Below are 18,135 nucleotides of genomic sequence, written 5' to 3'. Positions count from 1 at the left end.
GCCAGCTTGCCTTTTTTTTCCTGCAAAATTCCTGCACCTACTGTTGTTTACACTCTGCTCCACTAGCTCTAGGCAGATGACGCTGAACTGGTTTAAAACTTGCAGGAAAAATTTAAAGTCTTTTAAACATGAGTTACATTTTTATTGGTTTAATGTGCAGATTGTATTTAGCATTTACCTACAAATTGTTTGCTTTTATTTAAATTAATTTTGTTTATTAACACCCGAAGAGGGGTGCTTTATAGACGCCCGTTAGACAGTCTGGGCTTCTCTGCTCAGACTGATGCCCCCATGACCTGAACCCAGATAAATAGTAAAAAATGGATGGTTGGATGGATGAAAGGAAACGGAGAACGTTCGCCTTTAGAGTAAAAGTTGTGCCTTTTGAAACATGATTGAAGGGATAATGAAGCCCTAACGATGTTGAGAAGACAATCATGGTTCTCAGTCATGTGGTCTGTCATCTTTTGTGCTTTATACTCTGGCTGTTGCAGGAAACACCATGTGGAATTCATTTTTAAGCAGTTTAAGAAGTATATGCCCTCTGAGGTTGGTGGGTTAAAGTTATGAAATGATAGAAAACATCTACAGAAGTCTTATTGAGCAAAAATACCAAATTCCCACCTTTTGTAGTGTAGCTGTGTAACAGCTAGTAGTGGAAACAGGTGTCTTGGACAGTTCTTGCTTGGTGAGTACCAGCAGTCTAGGTTGGGAAATTAAAAACAGAGATGTGCTCAGCCCCAAAATAAGAAGGGAAATAAGCAGACAAGGAGACCAAGACCCTAAAGAGAAAACTGACAGAAATATGTTCCCTCTTGAGATGCAGTGAGAGAATGTGCCAGAAGTTAATGTACCAGGGTAACACTTGCGAAATTTAGTCTGTGTGGAAGAAACAGTAGAAAGCAGCCACTCTTGATAAAAGGCACATGGCAGTAGCCCGGAGAATGGAAAAACAGCAAAAGACTGAAAAGCATGAGGAAAGCAACTGTTGGATCTGGCTCAACAATAGGTGAACTAAAAAAAAAGTCATAAAAGTGCTATATTTAGCAGAAACTGGGCACAGAGGAAATCATATCTGTCATCTGAAGCACGATGGTAGTACAATAGGACCATGAAGAGCCAAATTATTTGTTAGATATGAAAGTTTTTCTGCTTCACTGTGCCAAAAACTTTGGAGTGGCGTGATGATTAAAAAAACTCTTAAATTCTGAGTAGAGTAGCTTCACTACAAGTGTGTGAAAAGCCTCGCGTGGCACTACTCGAGCGATGCTTTAAAATCTGTGGAATGACTTCATGATGCCTGTTCACAGCCTGTGCAAAGGTGCCAGTGACAAACTGCAGTGCTGTATTTGAAAGTGTGATATCCACACAGAGAAGAAGACCCAAAGCTGTTAAAGCTTCCAAAAGTGTCTCTGCAGTGTGTTAACACCGAGAGCTGGATGTTTTCAGTTTGGTATTTGATTCATCCGTCCATCCATCCATTTCCTGTCACTAACGGGGGTTTAAGGAGACTTTGGCATTTCCTAGGCCGTCTCACAGGTCTAATCTCTCCAGTCCTGGATGTGCACGGGCCTCCTCCGAGATGGGACATGCCCAAAACCTAGGAGGACCCTGGGTCCCCTCAGTTGGCTCAGTCAAAAAACATTTATGTCTAAAATGCTGACTTTAATTTTATTTCAAGTAACTTTTCCATTTAATTTTGTTACATAAAAACAGCATAAAATGTTACATTTACTGGAATGACTGGTATACATTCAGTTTATAGCAGACACGTTTTCCTTAATAATGAACTATTTGAATTAGCAAACCTTTGTTTTCATATATTTCAGTTGCAGTCTTTAATCAAAATTATCATTATATTATTATCATGTTTATTGAGGGTGAAGAATCATTTCTTTGAGTGCTCCTTCTGATGTGTAGGAGTAGCGGCTGAGCTCCTCTGAATGACCAAGCTCCTCGAAGGCTGATCCCAGACACACCAGAGTGTTTGCTATTTGTTCTCCTTTATTAATATAATACTATTTGTTTGGGGAAGTCCTTTTTCTAGTTTGTTGCATGGCTGCAGGATTTTAGGTTTTTACCGAACTGCCGATGAGGTGTGTGGCCTGGGAGATAAAGACTTACCTCAGTGAATCAGCTGCGTTGTGCTGAAGATGGATCCTCCTCTGCAGTGAAATTGTAGTTACACCTTCTCATCTCTGTGTGATATGCTAATGAGCAGCTTTGCCGAATATTTAAATCAGAATTGATGGGATTTTTTTTCCCACTCTTGAGATTGATTTTTCATTGCATTGGGGATATACTGAGTGATGTCTGCATATATACATTCGTATTATTGATGGTGATTGCGGTAATTAAGCCACTTTACTCGCGTTGCTTTCTTACATTTTCTATCTCTCACTGATGTTTTAAGGCACCTAATGAATTGTGCTGTCTATCAATCACTGCACTTCGGTGACTCATTAGTGGGCCTGTGACGGCACAAAAAGAAAACACATGCTTTAGTCCCATGTAGAGCCGCACAGAAAAAATGGGCGCACTCAGGAAGTAATAATAACAATATTTGTGTTGCTCTTGTTGTGAGGCTGTGATCACACAGACTTCCACGGAGGAGGCAAAACAAAATGCGGCCGATAACAAGCCTCAAGTACATGAAACGGTTAAATCCTGCTTTTATTTTAATTCTCTTTCCTCACAGTAGGGATGTGCTTTAATGTATAAGCTTCAAACGTAACTAATTCAATCATGAATGTGCAGTTTAAAAAGTTACTTTGAGTCGTGTTCATTAATGGGAAATTCACTCTTGTACTGTGACCTATTTTCCTCACGGTAAGTTGCAGTATTTGTGCGTCAGACAGAAGATGGTGTCACTGCATGATATTTTATTCAGCTAATTTAGGCTCCTGGCTTTAGAACCGGCCAGCCCAGCATTATGTTCCATTTGATGTATCACTTTGTTCTACTTTACCTCAGCGTCATAAATATGAATTCTCCTGAAATTTGGGAGCAAATTCCTGTAAATCTACATCACACCACAGAGAGATTTAAGCTGTGTTTTTGCACCACACATCGCAGAAGGCACTGAAGTGTTTGCTGAGGGCAGCAGGGAGAAACATGATCAGATAAAGAGGTTAGAGCTGCTGCATTTGCTGAAGAATAGTTTAAATAAGCTAAGAGACCTGCTCATCCATGATCCCTGTGCATACTCCTGAAGTTAAACCAGCGCTGCCATTGGATTGGTCCTTCGAGTGCTGCTGCATCCATCTCTTCTTGCTGACAGATTCATGAGAGATAGAGTGCGGTCTGAATGGGGGTTGACATGTCTTGTGGTCTCACAGGTGCTTAGTCTAGCTTCAGTTTCTCCAAATTTGTGGCTCTGACACCTTATTTCTCACTGATAGTTGTAAACCTATGTACATTAAGTGTACATTACACTTGCTGTTCCATGATGTTTTATTCTTAAAGTCAATTCAATTTGCTAAATAATGATGTTTTTACTCTCAAGAACAGGGTAATCAAAGCAAAAAAACAAGACAACTATGCCCTATATTTGCAAATTGGCACCATTTAAGGAAAAATGCAACCTGTCTATTATGATTAAGTAACATTACATACAAAGCAGCAGTTTTCTGACTTCTGTAGCTGTTCATGCCAACCGTGTAATTTTGCAGGACATATTTGTGGCATTTATTTTTTCAGATTAAGCGAAATTCTTTAGATTATTTTTTTTGTCAAATAAACAGATTTGACTAATCAGGCAACTGCATTTGGCAACAAGTGCGCTTGTAGCTCAAAACGCAACCTGGTACTGAATTTTACAAAGATATGGAAATAGTAAAGCCATGCTGTTTTACCTCAGACACACACTTAGACGCTGCTGTGGGTCAATCGGCTCTCTGAAGTGATTTATCTGCCTCCTCTGATGTGCTCCCAACTCTGCCGATGACAGCTGAAACTGCCCTCGCTCACATCCTGAAATATGTACGAAAGCAGTCGTGATTCAGCCTCTACTGCTGGATCAAACCTTCTTGTGAGAATTGGATGAATTCAGAATCTCAGTTTCTTCTTTCTTCTTTAGAAAAATCCAGAGCAGCTCATCATCACTTCTTGTGGATGAATTTGTTGCCCCCCCCCCGCAGATCTTTCGGCGTGTACAAGTTTCCATCTGAGAAATTGGGAATTTTATGTAGTTTTTTAGCAACACGCTCGATGTAAAGGGCTAAACACAGTAGGCAGCACTTGTTAGACTTCGTTCTGTTAGGCTTTGTTCTCATGGCCCTGAGGGACTGCTTCTCTGTGTCATAGTGTAAAGTGCGACTGTTTTTGCAAACACATCTGTTGTTTGAGTCTGGGCCTACGACACTAACGATCAATTATTCACGTCAGACGCGGTGTGTGTGCAAGAACACGTGCTTGCAGTGAATATTCAACTCTTGCCCTTGACCAGACCTTTCTCTCTGATTACATCTGATGAGTGAAAATGAATTTCACTAAACCGTCTTCGAACATGAGGCAGAAAATAAAGAAATTAATATTCTCATTCAGAGGAGACATTTCATCATCCTGCCATGATGGAAAACGTTGGTGGTAACTGACAACTTAATCCTATTTCTTTTTTGCAAGCGCAATGGCTCAGAACTGTTTCACATCATTGTTAGAAAAGAAGCAGCTTTGCCAGTTAAACGATCCTCTCTGATTCCCTCAGCTTCCCTCATCTCTAAAGGCGGCATGGACAGATGCAGAACAACTGTCTCCTGCAGGACTGCTCAGATAAGCACAAGTGAATTCTCTTAGATGTGCCTCGGTTCACCTGCGCATGTGAAAGTGCTGTTCAGATCAGTCATTGTGTAACAAAAGATCTGAACTATGCAGGTTTTTAACGCACAAAAAATATTTTCCTTGTCCCCAGAGTAAACAGAATTTAGTTCCAACACTTTTGTCTGTGCTTGTAATATTTGGAAGTCTGACAAAAATAATGTACGATGCCGTTAAAGTTATTCATCATTCTCCCAGAGGAGCTCTCATTTGTTTGTTTGTTTTTTCCAGGGGACTAAAAGTGCTGAGTGTGGATATTGTGATGTGTGTGATTCATGGGTGTTGTGTGCTTTAAGGTCTATTTCCCCCCCTGACGGATCCTTGGGAGCCTTCCTCTGAGGATTTGACACTGAGAGACGGACTCTGACAGTTGGATCAGTAATTATTCACCAAAACATACTTTGCATACAGAAAACTTTGAGAGTCATAACGCAGTTTTACAGAAGTATTGCAGGTGTTGCTATTGGTCTGCTGAATAGTGCTTGTAACAGAACCTGCTTTTACTGGAATCCAGATAAGGAAACTTTTCGTGACTGAACCATTTACTGCAGGACAGTTGAGTACATTTGATCTCTTGAATGTAAAGGATTTTCTGTACATAAAATATTGGTTTCAGAACTTCCCATTTTGCCACTGCTGTGTTGATGTTTTTGGAGCCATACTTAGATGTCAGTCGACTGCAATAGTTTTGCATTTGTGGACTTTGTGTGTGTCAAGCAGACACACATACCTACTAGTTGGTGCTAAATAACAGACTAGTGCCCCATTTATGCTTGCTGTTGTTACGCTAACAAACAGAGTTTTGGCCTGCTGCACACGTTTTTTGTAACTTGGCATTTCGTGGCTGGACTGAAGACAGGCGTGTATGAGCAAGAGGTCAGAGATTACAGAGAGGGATCATCTTGCAACATCTTGAAACTGATGTGAGACTTTCTTGAGAAAACTCTGAGAAAGACTCGGCAATTGCTTTCCTTGAGTGCAGCGAGTCTGTTCTGCCTGAAGCACCAGTATGAAAGTTGAGAGGGCACATGACGTCATAGTGGGCTTATTAAAGTTCTAAAATTCCTGGTCCTGAGTGCAATTAATGCAAAGTAAGCCATTTTTTTCTACATAGCTCCATTAAAAGTTCTCTACAGTTCACCAACAGGGTTAGGGTTATGTCCAGTTCGGCTTCTCAGATTCAGATTTGAGACCCTGAAGGCAGCTTCTGCCTGTCAAAAGGGATATACCCCTACCTTCAAACTGGAAAAAAAATCTTAAATAGCTGACTTGCTGGAGATGGGCTACACCCTGGACAGGTCATCAGTATATTGCAGTGCCAATCATTTACACACACATTCACACCAATTTAGAGTCACCAGTTAAGCTAACATGTTTGGTTTTAGACTGGGGTGACCATGACTAGGGGATTCAAACCTGTGGCCTTCTATGCTCACAACAGAGAAGCAACAATGCTAGTTACTGCACCACCACACCGCCCAATTATCCAACTATCAATAGAGACCAAAACTATTTTCTGTACTGGGCTGTAAATATGTTTATTTCTGCTGTAAAATTGTTGAGTTTAACATGCAAGTCTATGGGGATTGGCTCACTTTTGGAGACAGCTTCAAGTGGCCATTAGAGGAACTGCCAGGACTTGGCTTCAGTTTTCAGCCCCGGAGATTTCCACTTGATGTACATCCATGAGTCCGTCAGCTAATCCGTCTACTGATTCAATCCCTCGTTCTTTGTGTCCTTCTTTTTCCTGCCAGCATCAGATGATATTACAGTAGACAGCAGATGAAAGTGGGACAAACTGGGCTGTTCGCTTCAGTGAAAGGAACAGCAGCTCCAAGATTGTCCAAAGATATTTTATTATTGCTCTAAACAGAAAAAGAATCCTGCTCGTGTCCTCGAATAAAAGCTCCCAAATTTGTTAAATGATATGTCAGTATACTACAGTAGAGTCTTTGTGGGCTTCTGTGTTGTTTACATGTTGTTACCCAGAAAGAAAGATATGAGTATTTCCTTTGCAATAACATTTTTACCACATTTAAGTTTGAGTTTTTTCTTTTTCATTTAAAGCCCTCAGTTTTGCTTAGTAGACAACATCTGACAGCAGCAGAATAGGTGTTCATCAGGTATAGCAATAATGTTTTAAATCATTACAAGGGCAATGCACAGGGAAACCAAACTCCTCCTTTCTGTGACTGCTCGGCACAGGAGCTGCATCACAGCATTCACCGCTCCAGTGTGGCTGCTTTTAACTAGCATTGTTTGAGTGATTGTGTACTAGACAGGCTCCAGAAGCAAATGTGTGACCTTAAATTGAATAATGTGAAAATCCTGTTTTAAGCAAACAGGTGCAACAATGTACAAATCACTGTGAGTAAAGCTAAGAACACATTACAGCAAATTAAGTGTTCATCTTGCGCTAAACGCTTGACTGCAGGCTAAATACCGCAGCCTGTTATTACTTATAAAACCATCTGCATTCCATAAAAGTTCCATAAAATACTGAAATAGTAATTATTCTTTTTTTGTCTGTTTTTACAGGTAAATCAGAGAGGGCTTCGTTTCTTGGATATGGCAGGGATCCTGCGGCATCTGGCTGCCAGGTGAGTCTCTCATTGTTGCTTCTATATAGACCTTTGCATCATTTCCATCCCGCTTTTAAAATGTTTTACTTCAAAATAAGTCAAACAGTATTTTTTTTATTGTTATAGGCAGTCTCATTATAGCAAATATGTGTGGTGAGTGTGCTGTGCTGAGTAGTGAGCGTTAAAAGTTAAACAGACCCCCATACCTCAGGCTGGTGCCAAGCTATGGCTTCTCGGCTTTGTCCCATTGAGGCTACAAGACCACCAAGACCCCCTCCTACAATGTAAACTATCTTTGCTTTGGCTTTCTGACTAACTCTACTGTTTTAGATATTGTGAATAAGCACAGAGGAAAGAGTGCACACCTGCAGCTGCACAGATCTGAGATTAACCAACTGACATCTAATCAGGACAAATAGCTGAACAAGACGACTGATCTCATGAGCTACTTGGCACATGACGTGTGGTCATTTTACAGTCAATCAAGACTTACACAATTCCCAACTTGGCTCAGAAGACAGCATGGTAACAGTTTGCATATGAATGATTATGAAACTGACCTCACGGCCAATTGTTTGTCAGTGGTGCTAGTTTCAGTCCTTATGCAAATATAACCTGCAGTCAGCTGAGACTGAAGAAGTCACTTAGATGAGTGACGAAACGTTTCTCCCACTGAAAACACTACGTCCAGACGAACAGAATCAGCTTTTTGGGAGAGCATGGTACCATTTGTACCTTTGTGCATATTGGTGCTGAGGTGTGCCTCACATGAGCTGTGGCTTCTTAACATTTAATATCAGAATTTCAGGATTTTTTCACCACAAAATCTGAGATTGAATAGGGAAGCTTGTACAATCTTGAGATCTATTCAAGCTGGAAGAGCTGAGCTGATGATTGTTGAGTGATGTTCGTATGTTGTTCCTCCCAGACTGACTACAGTAGCATAAAGGAGGTCAGACCCAGTGCTGCTGAAGGTATTCAATGTCACTGAACAAAGGCAACAGCAGAAGTGGGTCTGTTGTGCCATGTGAAAGCTCCAGCATCAGTGACAGATTGTTTTTTTGCAAACTATTTTCCTGACCTACATTTCATATCAGCGAAATTATCTTCATTTCTTTTGTGCTGCTTCTCATGTACACATTGTTTTTTTAGTCCCAACTAAATTTGGAACTTTAAAGCATCAGATAGAAACGTCTCAGTGGTAAACTGTGTCAATCCTCGGCTTGCAAAGAATCCAAGAGGGCACATGAGGCAGGTTTTCAAGCCAACTACTACTACTCTTCATCGGGCTGAGTTGACCTCACTCACACACTCTACGCTCTCCTGATCTCCAGCCGATTACTCTAATTAGACCAAGCTCTTAATTGGGCGTCTTAACCCAGTTTGTCAGGGTTGTAGAGGTCAAACAGATATTGGTGGCAGGGTAACATGGTAAGCTTTCAAGGCTGGCGGAGTCTGTCCTCTCATGTTAAAAAAAAAAAAAAGATATGTGAAATCTTTTTTTAAAACAAAATAGAATTTTTTGTTTTCTGCTTTTTTTTCTTATTATTCATTTCTTTTAAAATCAACCACATCTGACAGAAAGTTCCCAGTCAGCTGATTTTTATTTAATAAAGACATGCAGAATTTCACCAAAATTTCCACACACATTGAGCTAGGCTCAATTTTACACTTTTTAATTCTTTTAAAAAATTTTTTTCCAAATTCTGAGCCCTCACAACTTATAGACACATTCAATTTGCAGAGCTTAAGAACGTATTCCATCTCAGTTACATTTTATAGCCTTTAAATTTTAAAGGCATTAGAAGTTAATGCTCAAAGCTGGTCATAGAAAGTGCTGAAAATACTGAGAAGAAGAAGATTTTGGTTTTTGATTGTGGCATTTGCTGTGGGTGTAAAACTGATTTGGTTTTAGATTTTAACAGAGCCTAAATGTGCTTTTCAGCACTGAAGGCTTCATGTGGATACTTAAGAAGTTATATGGGCTCATAAAAGCTGGAATAATTATGTGAATTAAAAGTGCAAAATTTAAATCAACTGCTTTCTACTTTGAAACCACATAACTCAGAATATTCATAGCATGAAGTAAATTTTTTGCATGTTTTTTTTTAAAATATACTGAAGTTAGTGTACTAAAGAAAGATCTAATACAAGCGGTCAAGTGAGAGACACTGAGTGCTTCTCTTTATTAAAATATGTGTTATTTTGAACAAAGCTCTGTTTAAATGCAGAGAGCTTAAAAAAATGACTGGTTGAAGGTCAGTTTGGACAATAAAAGTTGTTCTTTTCCTTTAGTTTTTAAACATTTCTGCGTTTTCTCTTTCAGCCTTCTGTAAGGACAGACATTGGGTTGGCGAGTCCGAGTTCAGTGACTACGTCAGGGAAGTCTGCTACTCCTTTCTTCTCCTTCACTGCAGCCAATCCAAGAAGACGTTCTCTGCCAGACCCTCCAGCCATCGGTCAGTGCCGTCTTCATGACTGAAAGAAAAGTGCTCTTAAATGACCAGCAAAGCAGGTTTTACAATATTTGAATTTCACATTGTGCTCCAAAAGTAGATCAAGTTTAGATAAAGACAGCCTTAATTATGCAATGCAGGATTCGAGCCTTTCTGATAAAGTTGTTTTTTGGACCACTTTAGCTCATGCTTGAGAAATCCCAATTACATACGAACTATTGCTCAGTCAGTTCTTCATATGCCTCTCATCTCAGATTTGGCTGTATAAAGGAAAATATTGTATTTTAATCAGAAATGTGCAAGATTTTAGGTCCATACTGTCATTACTTTGATTAAAAAAAAACAGGATGAGGATCTGGGCATTTTTTTTCAAGCTCCTGTTTTGAGGTGCAATATTTAAATTCAATTATGTAGAAAACTACTTGAGCTAGGTCCTGCAAAGGAGTAGAGTAATTATAAGGCGCTGGGGCTCTATGATCACACACTATCGGGAGTGTAGCTCAAGTTAAGGTAAAGTTAACTGAATTACTGTATTTTCCACACTATAAGGCGCACTTAAAATCCTTTAATTTTTCAAAAATAGTCAGTGCACCTTGAAATCCGGTGCACCTTATGTATGAATTCTGGTTGTGCTTACTGTCCTCTAACCGATTTTATGTGGTGCATGGCCTGAAAAATCTGTCAAAAAAATGTTTTAGTATGACTTTGGTAAGCTACCAAGCGGCACTGCTTGATGGATTGTCTGAGCATTAGGGCTACCGTAGTTAGGAGACTCATGGACTCGGAGTAATCTGGGTCCAAAACTCCGTCTATTCAGGTCCCAAAGTCAAACGAACACTCTGGCGTCACTGAGAATTTAAAACTGTCTAAATTCTTTCATCTTTAATAAAATGATCAGCGTTGCTGCTTTACCAGGTGTAACAATTACGTTAACACCCAGGCATTCATTCATTCAAAACAGAATTTATTAAATTTAATGGAGTTGGAAGTTAGCAGGAAGTTAGCTCGCTAGCTTCGCTACCTAAACGTGATATAGCATGTTCTGACTGGAAAAAAAATAAAAACGTACAGCTCTGCTATCACTTCCAACATAAATGAAGACAGAAAACTAAACAGCAGTGACGTTTGCGGTTGGGCTAGCTGGTATATAATGCTGTGCTATGTGATCACTAGCAACACAGCTATGTTAGCATAACATAAAGCATACCACAGTGAAGCTGGAGGATGAACGCTAACTAAGTTAAGGTGAGGGTTCCCGATGGTTTTTGACAAATGCAATTGCATGGTAGTGTACTGTAAACGGACCAAACTTCAGTCAGGAGAACAACTGAGATAATCCATCCACAATAAGAGGTTAGTTATTAATATACTGCAACAACATGGGAATGGAGCAGCTGCGAGAGAATTCAACATCAATGCCTTATGTATGAAAACAGATCCCTTCATCTACAGTGTGCGTCTCATAATCCAGTGCGCCTTATGGTCCGAAAAATATGGTATTTTGTATGTTTGATCTCTGATGAGTAGAAATCACAATAGGTTGTTATATTTACAGCTTCACATTTTCATGGCACATGTTCTTTAAAATTGCGCAAATCATGTGTGTGGTTTCACAGATATTATAGCTTCAATATGGAAAAAAACCAAACATTTTCATCTAACTTTAGTGTGATATTCCTCAGGTGTGAAACCATTTCCAAGATCTAAATGAGCTCTTTTAGAAAAAGAAACTTTCTGTTAATATTATATCAAAAAAATTGTGATTCTCTCATTTTCGCTATGTAAATATTTTTTAAATACTTATTTATATTTATGTACAGCCATGGTGAGGCTTTGTTTCTAATGTTTATCGAGCCTTGGGGCGTCTGCGTGACAGTGTTAATTGTTTGACAGTCTTAACATCCACTGCACAATAAAGGAAAACTAAAAGTAACAGCAAAACTAATAAAAGCTAAACTGAAACAAGCAGGTAAATAATGGTAAATAATTCAGTTAGTTTTCCTTTTTTTCAAAAGTCTAGTTTTTATATTTATTTTAGTTACTGATTTTCACATCTACTTTTAACTTTTAGTTTAGTTTTATATAATCACTTGATAAGATTAATAAAAAAAAATGACAGCTGTAATAACTCCACATTTGATATAAAACTTGGCCAGCCCTAATATGAACACACCCTGCTTTGGTGTCTGGCTTCAGTCGTCATCAGGCTGCGTTGAAAGAGCAATGACAAAAACACACAAAAAAACAAGTATCGACATATTTCTCTGATATGTCATGTAGGACTGTGTGTAGTTTTCTTTTATTCTTTATGTGAAAATCACAAACAATGCTTCGTAGGATTTTGTTGGTGAGTTATGGCTTCTGTACAGTTGCCTCTTTATTATTTTGTTTTCTGCCTTTGAATGAATACACCCTGCTTTCATCTTTCCACAGATCCTCTCCAAACAAAAAAGGTTCGCAAGGTCCCTCCTGGCCTGCCTTCATCTGTGAGTGGAAGATCATCTACCTCTCATATAAATAGATTTCACAGTGAGCTCACCTAAACAAACACACTCACTCAAACACACACACACACACACACACACACACACACACACACACACACACACACACACACACACACACACACACATCTTTACCACTCACACACCCTCTCTTTTCACAGTTGTACACACAGAGCGCTCTTGACAACCCCGGCACACTTCTCGGATTGAAATTGTGTTGTCTCTGTGCGGCTTGTTCAACAGCGACTGCGGTGGTGGCTGTTTGATTTAGACTTTTAGTGTTTGTTGTTTACATGCTTGTTGTTTTAATCCGAGCACGTAAAGGTCTCGGCGGGCGACAACTTCCTGCAGATTTTTTGGTGTGTCGTGCAAAAGCGCATGCATGCGTGCGTGCGAGTGTGTGAATACACATGTGGACCTTGAGGTGATTGATTTTCAGTGCTGCCCTGTCACAGTCTAGCCTCCTCACAGCCTCTCCTGGGAGAAAGAGAGGCTGTCAGAGCGGATCCACAGCTCTGCTCTTTTGATGTTTAATTAGTCATTACGTAGCCGAACAGGAGGACAGACAGAGATTAATAGCACAGAATATCTGAAATTTCTATTGGTAATGATCCCGGTGGAGCAGAAACCATTAGGATGCAGAGAAGTGTGGAGCTCAGCTTGTATTCGCTTAGACAGGGGGTGTTGGAGTTCATTAATATGCATAAATCACCAAGTCAGATGTTCATTGTTAAAAACCCCGGTGGATCGTCAGAGGTTTTTATTAGGCTTTGCCTTGAATTCTCAGAACTAGTAGAAGACAAGGATTTTTAAAAAATGTTTTTTCCTTTTTAATCAGAAGCAACTGGTTTACCAAAAATCCAACATTTTCTTTCCTTAAACAATGACGGGGTTTCTTTTCTTCTTTTGGCGAGGGAGTCTGAGACTGGATTTGCCTTGCAGAGCTTTGATAATCATCACCTCTACTGCTGTTACTCTGAAATTAAATATGGAACAGGCCACCGAACATAAAAGGGTGGCATGTGTTTTGTTTCTGGATTTGTATTTGAAAAGAAGTTTGTCAGAGCATGAGGGAGAGAGAGCAGTCCCTGGCAGGAGCAGGAACGTGCGCTGCCTTCCTCTTAAGTAAGTGATATATTTGAGGTCTTGTCAGACGGAGGGAGGGAGGCAAAGAATGGTTGCCTCGCGGGTTACATCTCTTTGTTGTGTAAATGGACGCTGGGCTTTTATTTGTCAGTACTTAACACATGGGTGCAGGTGCGGTTCTGTGACTCATAAGAGTACAATCAAGCAGTACAATGCTAGATGGGGAAAAACAGTGACAGAGCATGGGATAAAATACAGCTTCTTCTTGTCACTCAGTACAGCTCAGAAGATAAAGCCTGGAGCTTGGAGGAATTATCCCAGTTAGTCTTTGATCCCATTTGAAAGAATAAAGATGGCAGTGTTGAATAAAGGGCTATAGGTCTCTTCTTACCTGCTGACAGAGAAAGGAAAACATAAAGAGTTTTTCTCCTCTTTATTCTTTTAGTTGGCATATGTGGAAAATGTTAGAGTGGGAGGTTGTGTGGCAGCTTTTAGGAGCTGTTACTTTATTGCTTAGTGAGCTAATAGGAAGCAAAGGTGAGGCATGGGTGTAGCAGCTATCGGATGGGGAAAAGTGCTACCTGCGGCCTTCCAAGGTGTGTCTGGTGACTGTTGGAGGGAGTGTAAGCTGCATTTCTGAGGATGGTTATCAGCTGAGAGCCGTGTTTGTATTGCGGGCTGTGGATGTAGCGAGGTTTGCCGTTGAAGAAGTGTCGAGGGGAAGGCGCACCTGGAGTCAGATTTACTTTGCCACAGGCAGCTGTGTGAAGAGCCTGCAGCGTACCTGTAAAGCATGAATGCAGCTGCATATGCCACCGAAAGCTTTTGCTTGTGTAAGCAAACGCGGGAGCCTCACCAGAGACCTGAATAGCTGCTCGATTTACAAAAAAAAAAAAATCAACACAGTGCTTCCCATCATTATATCTACTGCTGGGAATTTTCTTATTTATTTATTTCATTCTCAAATCCCCTCTTTATTCCCCAGCTTGTATTCTTTGCTCTCTCAGTCTAAAAATAAATTTCAGACTTTTAAATCAGATGGGCAATGGAAGATGCAAGTCCAGGCGTGATGTGTGTGTACACTACATGATGGAGCTGAATCAAAATATTTACGGGAGCACATCCTCTGTGCAGTTAGGTTTTGACACTGCAGTGCACCGGGATGTGAACACTATCTAGACGGGCCAGCTGGTGATTGCAAATATTTAAATGTTTATAGGGCTTTTTCATCTTATATACAGACAAACCCCCCACCCCCACATCAACCACACTCATACTTTCCTCTGTGGTCTGCTGGCTGTGTGCTTGCAGACGTGGGATTCTGCAGTGGCTGTAATCGTATAATCGTGTGATGTATATGCCTAGCAATATGTTGTTTAAAGGATTCTTCAAAGCTGTTTGTTTATCTATAAATTTATAGCTTACCACTTTGTGCGGGAGATACCGATAGAAGCATTAGTTCTGTTACAGTAGACACCTCGGATCTCATTGGCCGCCTGCTTTTATTTGACTGTATAATCTGAACAGTGGATATGAAGGACAGAGCTTGTTGTCATTGGACAGACAGGCTGCTACGCCGAGGGATGCTGATGGGCAGCTGCGTGGGCACCTGTCTGACAAGAAGGACTGAAGAAGGAGGGAGAGAAAGCTCGTAGCTCGTGGGGGAAAGTTGCCTCTTGTAGGATATTTCTGGGAATCTGCAAGGGCATGGTGTGTATCTCTGTGTGCGTGTCGAGTTTGTTTGTGTAAATAGCGTTTGTGCCATCCTCCCCCACCGCCTCATCCCCCCATCCCCGCCTTGTCAGAGGCACAGCGGCTCGATGTGACACTTCCTCCCTGGCTTTGGTGACGGTATGGCTGCAGGATGAGAGAAAGAAAGTGGTGGGCTGAGATTCGGCTCCCCTTGGGGGCTTTTGCAAGCGAGAACCCTGAGTGTGGATGACAAAAAAGATTGACATTTGCTTTTGACAGATCACTCAGACACCCTTGTTTCTGAGAGATTTGTACTGTGCGAGCTGTAAGAAAGGAAGTCTGCTCTAGGCTGTGAATCTTAAGACCTAGAAATGTTCCTCGCAGTGTTGTCTGGTGCATGACTTTCAAATGGTATATTTTCTCTCTCTCTCCATCTGCCATTAACGGCTCAAAGACAAAAATAATACTGTACTGCAGCGGTAAGCTAGGGTTCCTGTTGTAGTGAGAGCAGCTTCTTTTTGTTTCTTCCTTTGAACCGTGGCAGGATGGGACAGTAACAGGGCTCAGGGAAGAGATCTTAGATGAAATGCATCAGTAAAGCCCTTTGTAAACCTCCGGGCCTTTTTAAGTCTCAGGCAAAATTAGATTCTGGGGCCACCCAGCAGAAAAGCATAAAGTTGCATGTTTTGTGTTTTTGCCTTTTGATATCCTGATGTAAATCCACAAAAACATGAATTAAACAATGACACCCGCAGGGACGAACATTATAAACAAACGTGCATGCATACACTTTCAATTACATCCTGAAGTAGCCTGCTGATTTTTATTTATTTATTTGTAGGAAGTCACTAAACAGAGATCTGTTTCCCAGTCTCGTTGTACAAGTTAATGGTTTCTAATGTGAAACAAGGGAAATATTGGATTAATAACAATAATAATGACGCTGATACAATTTTTAGGCCTTTGAAATTTATCTATCTAGAGCGCGGCGTTGTCAGAGAAAAGCTAATTACACTTTCTTTTTTCTCACTTTTTTCCCTGTGGTGTTGAAAGTGGTATCGCGTATGGAGTATTTTCCTGATTTTTGGTATCAAGTTTTTAAATTCTAGTATCATGACCACTAGCTAATATTAAATACTTGCACAGCTCAAAAAGACTTGATTGCTGACAGTTGGTTGCTGTTATCGGACAGCAGGCCCTACTTCTGTGGGTTTCATATTAACAACAGACCAAGCTGCAAATGTTAAGTCGTCTTTTAATTTTATTTCTTAAAGAGTAACACCTGTAAAGCTGGAAATTATTCCTGATTGTTCCACAGTTCACTGTAAAAATTAGAATTTGGTGTATGTTCTGTATGTCATTGTTTTGAATTTTTTATAATAGGTGATTAAACTGACAGGGGCCAATATTGTAGGCTTTGACTTGACCCCAGTTAGCGAGCTCCCCAGAGATGACCTCATCAGATGGCTGATTAGATAGTAGGGCTGCCACGATTTGTCGACTAGTCACGATTACGTCGACTATCAAAATCGTCGACGACTGATTTAATAGTCGACGTGTCGTTTGAAGCTTTGTAAGATCGCAAAAGACGCAGGAATAATAGCAGGATTTAAGAGTGTAATAACGGACTGAAACAGAAGATGGCAGCACAGCATGTACAAGGATGCCAGCTGCCGTTAAACCCCGAAGAAGAAGAAGCAGCTGTGTCCCAGAATTCATAGCGCGGCCCAGCTTAGTTTCCAACAATGGCGGTAGCTAGTTAGTTTTAATATTACTCTTATTATTCTTTCTGGGTCACAAAATAAACGTTTAACATATTTTCAGGCGAGAATGTAGCTGTGTAAACCTCAAATATCTGCTCAGTTTATCAGGACACCACATATTTTCAAAAGCGCTCCGACGTTTTCGGAGACGTCTGTTACCCACTAGCTCGATAGCTAGCCGGGGGCTAGGTCACTAGCGCCGTGAGAACACCGGACTCCCGGCAAATTGTTTTCAAACCCACCGCCGTCTTTCGCGACTCAGGTTAAATATATATGAGTCACTTAGATAAATTAAAAATGTTATTGTTTGGCTTTTTTTTTAGTATTTTATTTGTTCCTGAGTAAATCGGTTTGGCTGAGATTAAAGTTATAGTTTTTACACAGCTGAATAAACGTCAAGCAGACAGCTGATTATCAGAAGTGTGAGATGCTGGAGAATATACTCCGGTGTCCTGTTATATTTTAGATAGCAAGGAGTTTATTAAACTTTACCGAAACAATCTGCAAATTTCATTAAAATTGAATAAACTATCATCTTGTCTTTATTTTTAGTTAGCACCTTAAAAGCTTAAAGCTGTAAGCTAATGATAGTTATATAAGAGCAGATGCTGCTGGTGCAATAAGCTGTAGTTTTACATCCAGTGGATGATGATCTGATTAGTCGACTAATCGCATAAATAATCGGTGATTAGTCGACTATCAAAATAATCGTTTGTGGCAGCCCTATTAGATAGACATCCTTGGTTTGACGGGATGATGCTGAACAGTCCCAGCCACCTCTGGGACCCTGGGCTTTGTGTTTATCTTTGTTTGGGTGGCTGAAATTTACCACTGACATTAGAGGCTGCAGATAATGGAACAGGCAAACAATCCAGAGGCCTGACCTCTTTCATCTGTGAGGAGAACAAGGAGTTAAAAGGACTAAGAGCACAAAAATAATGCACAGATTAAAGTCATTACTCACATTCTGGCCTGTTGTAAATTATTCATGTAAGCCTTGCGTGAGTGTACGGCATTAATGCAAACCTTGATTTGAGATCGCTGGGAGACTCAAGAACACAGCCTGTCAACAATCACTAAGTTTGTTATTTAGAGACCATCTAAGGGTGGCTGCTGTGACCTGGAAAAGACATCACTGAACCACAGGATTCTGCTGTAGGTCAGAGGTAATGTGTGATGCGTGTATTACTGAGGGATAAATGAGATCAGTGTAACGACCATAGATGGCGACTATTCA

The 18,135-nt window shown here is 40.4% G+C and overlaps 1 protein-coding gene across 6 annotated transcripts in view; it reads left to right on the top strand.

Annotated features, from left to right (window-relative positions):
- Positions 1–18,135, top strand: part of tcf12 (transcription factor 12) — a 96,808-nt gene that overhangs the window by 48,096 nt on the left and 30,577 nt on the right. For all 6 annotated transcript variants that reach the window (XM_080884674.1, XM_080884673.1, XM_080884676.1 and 3 more), the window contains exons 6-8: positions 7,354–7,415; positions 9,724–9,856; positions 12,287–12,339. In XM_080884674.1, the coding sequence (XP_080740800.1) occupies positions 7,354–7,415; positions 9,724–9,856; positions 12,287–12,339 (248 nt within the window). The remainder of the gene's footprint in view (positions 1–7,353; positions 7,416–9,723; positions 9,857–12,286; positions 12,340–18,135) is intronic.

Source organism: Rhamphochromis sp. 'chilingali' (assembly GCF_963969265.1).
Source record: "Rhamphochromis sp. 'chilingali' genome assembly, chromosome: 6".
Classification (NCBI taxonomy): Eukaryota; Metazoa; Chordata; class Actinopteri; order Cichliformes; family Cichlidae; genus Rhamphochromis; species Rhamphochromis sp. 'chilingali'.
Note: the sequence above shows the minus strand (reverse complement) of the source record. Positions and strands in the feature narration are given on the sequence as shown.